The 12,048-nt window shown below is 34.5% G+C and overlaps 1 protein-coding gene and 1 long non-coding RNA gene across 2 annotated transcripts; both read left to right on the top strand.

Moving 5' to 3' along the window:
• Positions 1 to 757: 757 nt before the first annotated feature.
• On the top strand, positions 758 to 2,033 carry LOC120083503. Its single transcript, XR_005483438.1, has 3 exons — positions 758 to 943; positions 1,039 to 1,317; positions 1,977 to 2,033. It is a non-coding gene; the product is annotated as an uncharacterized LOC120083503 (long non-coding RNA).
• A 7,336-nt stretch (positions 2,034 to 9,369) lies between these two features.
• On the top strand, positions 9,370 to 11,749 carry LOC120084122 (ankyrin repeat-containing protein ITN1-like). Its single transcript, XM_039040021.1, is given in 9 exon segments — positions 9,370 to 9,613; positions 9,699 to 9,970; positions 9,972 to 10,100; positions 10,103 to 10,199; positions 10,316 to 10,447; positions 10,450 to 10,467; positions 10,581 to 11,023; positions 11,128 to 11,672; positions 11,674 to 11,749. Coding segments are annotated over 9 exon segments (1,956 nt in total).
• The last annotated feature ends 299 nt before the right edge of the window (positions 11,750 to 12,048 follow it).

Raw genomic sequence — 12,048 nt, 5'->3', positions numbered from 1 at the left:
GTTGAATCCGAGATTCAATGACCTCTTTCGAGATCTTGGAGGGAGTTGGCCCAGTAGCTTACCGATTGGCAACTGCCCCAGCAACTGTCTTCTAGTTCAATAATATCTTCATGTTTTGATGCTAAGGAAGTATGCTAACAGACCCCTCTCATGTAGTTGACTAACAGCCCTTACAGTTTGGAATGACAACTTGAGCTACGAAGAGAAGCCTATAGAGATCCTCTACCAGAGAAGGTAAAAACATTGCGCCATGGGGAAATTCGTTTTGTGAAAGTCCTGTGGAGAATCCACCAGTCAAGAGGCTAATTGAAGCGAGAGGATGAGAATGAAGATCCAGTACCCGGGTACTTTTCAAGAATGGAACTTTCGAGGACGAAAGTTCTTTGGAGGGAAGAATGTAATCCTCTGGAGTGTTTTTTTTTTTTTTTTTTTTTTTAAGAATGAACTTTCGAGGACAAAAGTTCTTTGAGGAAGGAAGAATGTAACACCCTGCACATTTTTTTTTAGTAATAATGTAATTTCAGTAATTTGTTATTAGTTGGAGGACATTTTTTGGAATTTTGGACTTTAAGTGTAAGTGCAAGAAATTTAATTGTTGGCGTGGAAATTATTCAAATTGGAAATTAATGGTAGGAATTAATTTTCTTTGAAACGGAAAGGAATTTAAAAATAGTTATAATGGAAAGGGATTAATGTAAATATATTGATTTACCCCTTTTTTGTTTTTATTATTATTAATATTATTATTATTCAGCTGTTCCGCCGCTCGCTGTTCGTCGCTGACCGCCGAGTCGCCCATTCTGTCACCCAGCCCGAACCGTCCAGCCTAGGTTCGCTTCACCTTACCGTCAGATCCGCATCGTCACGTCGTATCTGCGGCCTAGTCGTCAGATTTCTTCTGTTGCCACCACCGTTGCTTGTGCCAGAATCTCGGAGTCTTTGGGTAAGATAAAAGTTTTTAGAATTTTCTTTGGTGATTTTAGAATACCCAGTTGGTTTTGGCTAAAATTGTGAATGACCATCATGTTTGGGCCATAGATTTGAGTGTTGGAAGAGTTTCAAGGTCGAAAGCGGATCTTGCGACGTTGCAAAAAGTTGTTTCAGATTGGTCATCAAACTTTTGGTTGTGGATTTGATCTTGGACAAAGCCACAACTTTGGTAAGTTAAATTGGGGTTCGTTGGATTAAATGTGGTATGTTTTGGTTTTGGCTCCAAAGATTGAATTCTAGTGTTTGTGTTTTGTGCTAGGGGAATTAATTCGAGAGTTACTTTGTTGGAGATTAATTGTTTGGGTTAATTTTGGATTTAATTTTGAGGTAAGTAATCTTACTACTGGAATTGCCCACGGGCTAGGCATTAGATGTATGCTAGCATGTTAAATGAAGGTTATGGCAGAATGACAACATGAAAGATTGATAGTATAACATGATTAAAGTATGTTCTGTTACGAGATTCGAATTATTTATTTATGCACATAGACAATTGAATGCTAGTATGAGATAATATGTGCTTCCATGGTTGTATTTGATCTGATGATGTTGAGGTATACATGCATGTTGTAGAACCATGATGATGAGGTATATGTGTATATTGTAGAGCCATGATGTTGAGGTTTATATGTATGTCATAGATTCATACAGTGATGATTATAATGTTGAGACTGTGTAAATGTCATTACTAATTAGTTAGATGCCCATTAGATTTTGTGTTTCCTTCGGGATTCACCAGTCTGTGTTTCCTTCGGGATTCACCAGTCTGTGTCTCCTTCGGGATTCACCAGAGGTACTTAACTACAGTAGAATAGGACTCAGTCTCCTTCTTGTTTCATGTGCATATGTGTCCCATGAGGACTAGAGCAATTTATATGTTTCACCGGAGGTGGGTATCTAGAGGACATAGATGCCCAACTTGACCCCAATAGTGGAGTTACTTACTGAGTATTTTATACTCATTCTTTCTGATGTTATTGTTTCAGGTAAGGGTAGTGATGCACCGGCGATGGATAAGCGGAATTCGTGATTGAGCTACTGGGACTAGTTTTTACGCTTCCGCATCATGAGATTTAGAGTTCTTTTCATGTTTTTCTTAATTTTTAGTTTTGATGTTTAAAACTTACTTTTAAGAATCGTTTTTCAGACTTATTTATTATCAATTATTATTTATGGGTACCCTACTATTGATTTAGTATTTGAATTTAATGAAAGTCTTTTGAACTTATCTTATTTAATTAGCATTTATTTTGTCATAACCGAGTGTCGTTTTGAGTTCCATGCATGCATGTATTTAGTAACGGCCTAACTTAAGTCCTAGGAGGTCGGATCGTTACATCAAGTCTCTCCTTCGGAAATCACTTATCTCCTACTAACCCCTCAATGTGATTAGTTTCAATCTTGTCCATAAATTTGTAAATTTTACTCTTCATTCCGGAGTAACTAATGCTCGGCCTTTTCTTTTTTTTTCCCCCATTTTTTGTCTTTGGTGTTACTAAACTTTCACTTACAAAGGTAAAAATAATTATGATGAAGAATTTTCAATTAACTTTAGTAGTGACTAATAAAAATTAATTTATTGAAATTTTTTAAATTAATTGGTAGTTAATTAACCCAAATAAGACTAAAAAGTAGGCCATAGTGAAAACTCAAAGGTAGAATCATAAAATATTGTCGAAATAGAAATTAAACTTAAACGTAAAGTTTACACATGTAACATTTGGAAACATTATATTTATTAGGAAATTTTTTTAAAATGTCAAAATTGCTAAAAATATTATTAAATATAACAAAGTATCCCAATCTATCAGTAATAGGTACTGATAGACACTGTCAGTAATACATGATAGTAGTCTATTATAGTGATATTGTACTATATTTATAAATAATTTTATTCATTTTATTATATTTGAAAATAATCCTATTTATTATTATTATTATTATTATTATATTTTATTTTTGTTTGTTAGTTTTTAAAAGTGAGAAAAACCGCATTAGATGATATTTGATAGTTGAAAAGAATGGTATTGGAAAGGAAAATTATTTTAAATGGCAAAACGGTTAAAAATATTTTCACATATAAAAAAATGTCACTCTTTATCAGTGATAGACACCGTTAGATCTATCATGTCTATAGTGATAAATGATAATAGACTATCAGAGTCTACCATTAATAGAAAATGACATTTTATTATATTTATAAATATCTTGGTTTATTTTACTATATTTGAAAACGACTATAGTACATAGTACATCTACACAAATATAGGAGAGCAGGGGAGTAGGTATTGTTTTAATTTTCTATTTATATGGGTTAGGAGTTCATGTATTTATATGGGTAGATGTGGTTAGGAGTTCATGAATAAGGGCACAACACAACACACCATGGGTGACCACAAAGTTATAAGCACAGCATTCATTCGTCCCCCATCATCACCCACCAGAAAAACACCTGCATCCAAATCTACTAAAAGCTCCTCCGATCAGGACGTTCAAGCACAGCCACATACTCCAGATGCATTCCTCGGTAAGAGGCCGGCGCAAACTAGCCCCATCGACACCTCCCAACATGAGCGGCCAACTCGAAGGCCACGAACCGACAACTCGGAGGGTTGGAGCTTCGGTGTCGTCGCCCCAATGGATGATCTGATAGTGAAAGTTGAGGAAATGGTTAAAATGTTGAAAATGGTGGTCAGGAAAAAGGATGTGGTGAGTGATCCTTTGTTGGCTTGTTTCGTGTCTGCGCAGACTCTGCTCATTGGTTGCACTGCCGAGCTTATGTCAATTAGATCAACCAGAAAACCAGAGCCACTAGATCACCAGCTTAATAAAAGTTCTAGTACTTTCAGATCTATTACTGATGGAGCTGCTGATGAAACTGGAGAGAAAAAGAAGAGAAAGTATAAATCCAAGAACTAATTAACCACAATCCTCCCACAATGCAATGCACGACTAGTTCACCACCGCAGTGAAGGTTCTACTTGCTTTTTTTCTTTGTTTCTTTTTTGTCCCCTTAGCTCTCTACTCCTGATGCTCTCCAAGATTAACGCAACATTTTTAATAAACAGAGATATCTATGGGTGAGGGTGATGACAGAGATAACTTACAGTCTCTGTTCTTGCCCCTATTTTCATTTCTCATCTCATGGGAAATTTTTTCCTATTTAAATGGTTAATCCCTTATTATTTATCATTATTTAAGTTATTAATTTCTCCTAAGAATGTTAATCTTAAATGTAATAAAATTTATTTTTTTACATTGTATAATTATTTATACATAAGGATTTAAAAATTGTTCAAATGTATCGAACTATTCATATAATATCATTATCCATATATAAGAGTTCTATGGTATATATGATTTAACTTTTCAAGTGTTTAATTTTTAAAATAAGTTATTTTCAAGTGTTTCAATATCATTATCTATATCGATCCTTATTTTGCTCAGAAAAAATATTTTTTCTCACCCTCGCCCCATAAAATTTATCTTTCCATGTGGATTTGGCAAACGGCCAAAATTTCTTTCTTTCTTTTTTATTTTTTTTAAAAAAAGATACATTTTGTGCCTGTAGATGTACTTGAATATCTCAAATATCTCCACTAGGTGGACACAATTCTTAGTACTCTCATTATATCCCACTTTTGTAATTAATATTCAATGAAACCCCAGGAAGCATGCAAAAGAGTAAAATAAAGAGGAGGACTAGAGATAAGTCCATCAGAGTTAATCAGTACATTAAGTGTTACAAAAAGCAGTCAAATTGAGGCGATGGTAGAAGGTTCGTATTCCTTAAATAGGCCCCTGCGAGGGTGCAAGTGTCTTCCCATAGATTTGTAATATTTTTACTAGTGTCCTTGAATGTGTGATTGTTCTCCGTTCAATCTAAAGAGTCCATAATACAGCGGTCGAGGTGTTGAAGAAAACATTTTTTTTGTTGGTGGTTTGTTTGATCGAGTAGAGGTCTTTGCAAAGTGTTTGGATAGAGTTATTTCTATTGTGCCACCCCATATGATTAGCCATCTTGGCTCACAAGTTCGAAGCAACTTTGCAAAGGCTTAAGAAATGTTCCATATTTTCATCAGGGGGCACCAATAAGGATTGAGAGAGAAATTTGGGAGCTTTTTCTATAACACTTCCATTGTATTGATGCTTTCATGAGAGAGTGTCGAGCAAAATTTTGCATTTTTTAGAATGTTGGACTTCCACAAATTCCTGTAGATGGCTGGCTCAAAGGGACGTTCATCAGTTGATGTTGGGATGTACATCATTAAATTAAATTAATGTACATTGGACCAAATTAAATTATATTAATAAAAAAAATACATTTAGATGTGTATTATATAATATTTGTCGGTTGATTATACAAACACTATGCCAATTAAACGATACACATTTTAGCATGGATTGTTTGTTGAAACTTTCTTATCTCAAAATTGTTGATTTAGTCCTTCATTTAATACAAAAACTAAACTATTTATAGTTAAAAAAATATATAAGGATTAAGATGTAAAAAAGTCTGAAAATATGCATGCTACGATCTGAATTAAATTTTATATGAGCTTACCTTAAACGTGACTCAAACCCATTCAAGTGCTAATTTCACCTTTTCCTACCTAATTAAAATATATATATATATATATATATATATAAATTTAGATAAGCGGAAAAAAGTAGCAAGTGGTGTTCTGATATCCGAGTAACTGTGCACAACACTGATGGATTGAGTTTAAAGATCATATATTCTTTGCATGCCCGTTTAGAAAAGCTATTTAGAGAGACCCACTTTTGTGCGGAGGGTGCTCCCATGAGACCTCGTATTGAGATACGAGCTCAATTGGATTTATCATTTTAATATAGGTATAATCGACCAAGGCACATCAGGTTTAGATAGTAGCTTGTTGTGTTGTTATATTTTATTATTGATGCGAGCATAATATACCCGTCCATGGAGCTACCTTGTATCTGAAAGAAATCAAACTCGAGATTTCTATGAGTAATGAAATATAGATCATTCCAAATTACAATCATGAATGAACATTACAAATTATAGTCGTAAAACAAAACAAACAGTTATGCAATTACTACAGAAATTACAACATGAATAACTACAAATGAACAAGGAGAAAACTCTATGAACATTTGTAGACTCGTCTCCACGCTCCTTGCTCACGAACACTCGAACACAGCAACCTCGAACGCTCTAACAACACGACGGCAACACTACACGAATAGTTCGCGCTCGTTCTCAGCGATCGCCTTGGTCACGAACTCCTCAGCAATACGAACGGCCTCCATAGAACCTCGACGATGTCGAGTTGAGTATGACACCACCAAGAAGGTTACCTTGGTATTCTTGGTGTGAGAATCCAAAGAGTGGGCTCTGTTCGGACTTGGTATGAGGCAGACGGAGGAAACATCGATCGTGTACACGATTGGGCACGTGGGAGATGACAAAAACCTATCACATAGGTCGATGCCCAATCGTTTAGCTAAAGCTAAGCAATCGTCTAGCAAAAGTTGTGCGATCGTTTAGCTCGGTGTTTGTCACCTAAAAACACTACACGATCGTTTAGAATAACACATTGTCACTTAGTAAATCTAGTACTTACTTGACAAGCGCCTGTGAGTTTCTTTTTGCCGAGAGAAATCTCTAATCAATTTTTGCCAAAACTTACTAAAATTAGGAAAACAATTTTCCTTTTAACTCACGGTTACCATGAATCACCAATAACCCCCACTCAATTGGTTATTAAAGAAAAAGAATTAATTATCCAATAATTAATATTATTATAAATATAAATGATAACCAACTTATCATAATATATTTATAATCTATAGTTTTAATATTTCATCTCATGAAACATATAAACCATAGTTCTTTTTCTATTCCATGGTACTTAATGTAAATCTTATTTACATCAATCCTCCACTAGATGTATCTCATACATCAAACCGATTATATCATATATAATCATAATACCTCTTGTCAATTTGAACATTTCAAATCAACACCAAGAACTGATCCTCAACTGAATCCATTGAGCTACCAAGGGGACCTTATGGACCTGTAGCTCGAAACTCCAACGGTACGTAAATAATTGACTAAACTCTTTAGCCATGGGATCCACCATCCATTAACTGCCAGGCACTCCACTAAAGACCGACAGCTGAACTTCTTACCACAGATATATTATGTGTCCATCTTAACCAATCAGTAGTGCGATAACCCTTCACAGATCGCTCGTAAGTACAGCTCGGCCAATAATTGTTATGCCTCTGTAGTTACATTTGTCTCCTTAAGTACCACTGATCTCTCTAATGAACATAAGTCATAGTCCTACTATGACTGAGTCTTCTCTTCCAAAGAGAAGTTGTGGCCACTATGTTCAAGCCTTGGAATCAGCTCTTAAGGGAGCAATCTCTTTATTTATCCCTGCTTCCGAAAAGGAGTGAATTCCATCTTGTGGATCGAGTTCCTAGCTCCCTGATTAGACAATCCCCAAAAACGTAGGCATGTTGAGTTCGCAATCTGGCCACTCTCACCCATACTAATCAAAGGACCACCTTCAAAGGCAAGGGTTCCCAAAACACTCAGGATTGAGATCGTGTCACCTATAGTCGTTTAGGTGAGATGCAAGTCTCTAGTATCAACGATGTTATATACAGAGTCTAGTTATCTCATGGTCCAAGTCTTATACAAACTCTTTGTATAGGACACCCCCGCTCGCACGTCTCCACATGAATGGTTAGGATCTACCATCTGTAGTAGTTTACAACACTTGTAAACCTCTACAAAGCGGGTCGTATCCATAGTGTCACCAGGATCAGGTATCCCACCTTAATCTTATACTACATACCTATTTAGGTTATCACTTAAGACATGATCCACTTGTATATCACATATACATGCTTAAGTTCACATAAGATAATCAAGGAGGTTTGTTTATTGGATATGGGTAAATGCCAGAATTAAATAACACTTATTTTATTCATTAAAACAATGTGTATCTTTACAAAACAACGAGACTCTGGGAAAATTAGGACACCAATCCCAACAGTGTTCTCTTCAAGCGTGGTTAGTCTAGCTGTTCAGTATGAAGTTTTAGGAAGACTGAGAGAGTTCTTCTTGGAACCTTTCTCCTTGAGTTGTATGTACTTCATTTTTTGTGATTGGTAGTTTTTGCCATTTTTTGTTTTCCTTTTTACCGAGTGATGCATTGTTTGTACACCTTGAATCCACTCCTTTCTTCATTCTATATATCTATATATACTATCTAAAATGGGCTATAAGGAGATACTTTTGATTTCTGTTCTTGCTCATTTTAGTTGATGATCATAGGATATGTAAGATAATTTCACATTTCAATTATTAAATGAAAAAATTTATCATATTCTTTGGCCTTCACATTGAAAGAAGAAAAAAAATTAAATACACTCGATCTCTAATCTCTAATTCACGTTAAATGAAGGAAAAAATTTATCACATTTTATCTCTAATTTCTAATTTAGGTTAAATAAGAAGATTTAGAGAAAAAAAAATCAATTTTATCCTCTAGTGTCTAATATGTATTATCTAAAATGTGCTACAAAGGAGAAATATTTGATTTTCCATTTTGTCCCTTTTAGTTGATGATCATTGGGATATACTTTATTCTCTAATCTCTAATTCACGAAAAATTATTATTTAAAAAAAAAAACATTCTATCTTTAATAATCTCTAATACTCTTTAAGAAAAGGAAAAAAAAAATCATATTTTATCCTCTAATGTCTTATTCATGAAAATCTTTTTCTTTTAAAAGTTTAAAAACAAATGACATTTTATCCTCTAATCTATTATTCAAATTTTGTTTTTAAAAAATCATATTTTATCTGGAATAAGGACCAAAACTTAGGGACCAAACAGGTATTATTCTAATTTTTATCTAATAATTTTAAATGTGAAATTTTTTTTTTATATCCCTATGACCATCAACTAAAAATGGTAAAAGAGGAAATCAAATGTTTTTCTTCTAGATAGTATAGATTTCTAAAAACCGAATGACCAAATACACTTATACCGGACCAAAAAAATGTATTTTTACCCATTAATTAATTTATATTGACTTAGAAAACAAGTAGTTAATTTATATCGACTTAGAAAACATGTAACATGACATTAATATTTTAAAAGACTAAGGTTCGATACATGTAATAGTTGAAATAAACATAATAAAATAAACTACAAATCTGAACACAATTGATCAATTGATTAAGAGTCCAGACGACATGTTGTTGAATCAAATCTTAACAATATCCAAACAGCTATATGCAATATTTTGTGTGAAATAAATAAGTATCCTATATATGCAGCTCATATACATAATTGACAGATCTGAAAGATGCGAAGTGTGCAGGAGGCCCATATGGAAAGCTCAGTGCAGACTTCCCTTAATGAAGACCAGCATATTTCTTCTTCTTCTTGTCGTTCAAAAGCCACTGATAATTCTGAACCAAATGAAGGACAAGAACCAACCACTCCTTCAACAGCTAAAAGGCCTCTTCTTAACCATGAATTGGGATCTTTCGTTGCCGTCCGTATAAAGTATGGAGAAGAAGAAAATGAGCATTCAATTCCTGCCAACTGTATGTTCATCCATCTACATATTCCTCATTAATTTTCTTTTTTTTTTTTCCCTTTTTCTTGGTATTATGGATTGTTTGTTTGTAGGTGCAACAATGGGGAATAAAAGATACATTAAAAAATCTGTTGAGTTATATCAAGCTGCTTTAAAGGGAGATTGGAAGACTGCCAATAAAATATTTGACGAAGATCCATCATGGTCCACGAAGAAGATAACTTCAAAAGGGAATACGGCCCTCCATATTGCTGCTGCTGCAAAGCATATTTCTTTTGTAGAAGAGTTGGTTAAGCTTTACTCTTCAAATGACTTTGACTTAGCTATAACAAATATAGATGGACGCACTGCCCTTTCTTATGCCTGCTGTATCAGGAGTTGTAAGGATCGGTAAAGCAATGGTTGACAAGAATCCCAATCTTCCAAATATTGATGATGGTGGTGATCTTAAGTGCATCCCAGTTTTGGCCGCTGTAGTTTACAAACGCAAAGACACATGGCTTCCTATCTTTTCTCTAACACTGATTTTGATGCTTTATCTCCTGAACAACAATTTGAACTTCTCTTAGCTACAATCGACAGTGATTATAATGGTTTTGCCTCTTCCAAATCCTTGTTTAATAACATATATATAGCATCAACTTAAGTTAATTTCTTTAATACTCTATAAATTCAATGTTCTTAATTAATATATATTTCTTTATTGTAGATATAGCATTGCATATTCTGGAAAAGAAACCTAAATTAGCAAAGGAGATGGTGAACAAAAATGATGACACGCCTTTGCATATACTAGCCAGAAAGCCATATGCCATCGGTAGCAGCAACGAGCTTAGCTTCTGGAAAAGCATATAAACTCTTGTAATTATACACATCATCAACACTATTGCTTTCCCATTTGGATCATATATATAATACGATATACTGTATATATTTTATGATCATTATATCTTTATGTGCTTTAATTTTTCTAGGCTTCAACGGGATTTACAAAACAGCTGTAATGCAGACATTAGCCCATCAAGTTGTTGAACGTCTATGGGATTCGGTTGTCGAGGATCTTTCAACACTGAAGCTAGACGAGTTCAGAATAAATCTCTCAAGTTTATTGCACGATGCAGCAAGAGTTGGAAATGTTGAATTCTTGATAATACTCATTCGCTCCTATCCCGATTTGATATGGATAGTTGATGAGGATAAGAAAAGCATATTTCACGTAGCAGTTGAAAATCGACAAGAAAATGTGTTTAGTCTTATATATGAGATAGGAGGGCTGAAGGATTTCCTTGCCCATGGATACAATGATAAGGATAAGTTTAACATTCTACGCCTAGCTGGAATGTTGACATCTCCATATCACCTTAGCAGAGTGTCAGGGACAGCTCTACAAATGCAACGAGAGCTTTTGTGGTTTAAGGTATGTCATTCTTGATGCATAGATTTTTTTTTTTTTTTTTTAACAATCTGATTTAACATTCTCCGCTACATACATTCTTTCGAAATGTTGTACTTAACTTCAAGGAAATGGAGAAAATCATTATCCCATCCTATTATAGTATGAAAATAACAGAAGACCATGATCATGCTGGTCAAACACCTCGTGAACTCTTCACAAAAGAGCACAAACACCTACGGAAAGATGGGGAGGAGTGGATGAAAAACAGTTTGCACATGCTGGTGGCAGCTTTAATCGCAACGGTGGTTTTTGCAGCGGCATTCATGGTTCCAGGAGGCAATGACGATAAGGATCACATTCCTATTTTCCAACAAAATCAGGCCTTTACAGTGTTCGTTATATCAGATGTTGCAGCTCTGGTGACATCTACAACATCTATACTCACATTTTTATCAATTTTGACGTCACGCTATGCAGAAGAAGATTTTTTGATATGGTTGCCAAGCAAGTTATTGTTTGGGTTAGTGACACTATTTGTTTCTATAATATGCATGGTAGTGGCTTTCAGTGCAACCTTCTTTATTGCGTATCATAAAATAAAGGTGAAGATTACATTGATCGTTGCAGCAGTGACCATCTTTCCAATTGCCTGTTTTTGTATGTTTCACTTAGCTCATTGTAGATATATTGCGGTCAACTTATTGGCCTCAATGTTCTTTGAGAAAACACAAGAAAAGTCTATTTTAGTACAATTACACGAATGCACATCTATCTAGCTTTGTTGTTTTTCTAAGATGTCTATGATCATGCAATAATGAATCTATCACATTTGAAGTAAAGAATGTATCGTAAGGATAACCCACTAGCTATTTAGCCCATTGAGGGCCAAATATTGTTGGTTACGATCGAGTTGTACTATTTGTTATTTATAAATCCTCCTCCTATGTAAATAATGTATTGTAAGGATAATCCACTTCTTCTTCCTCTTCTTCGAAGTAAATAATAACCTACTAGCTATTTTGCCCATTGAGGGTCCAATTTTGTTG

This window comes from Benincasa hispida, chromosome 8 (assembly GCF_009727055.1).
Source record: "Benincasa hispida cultivar B227 chromosome 8, ASM972705v1, whole genome shotgun sequence".
Lineage (NCBI taxonomy): Eukaryota > Viridiplantae > Streptophyta > Magnoliopsida > Cucurbitales > Cucurbitaceae > Benincasa > Benincasa hispida.
The sequence above is the reverse complement of the archived record's forward strand: the minus strand, read 5'-3'. Positions and strand labels throughout refer to the sequence as shown.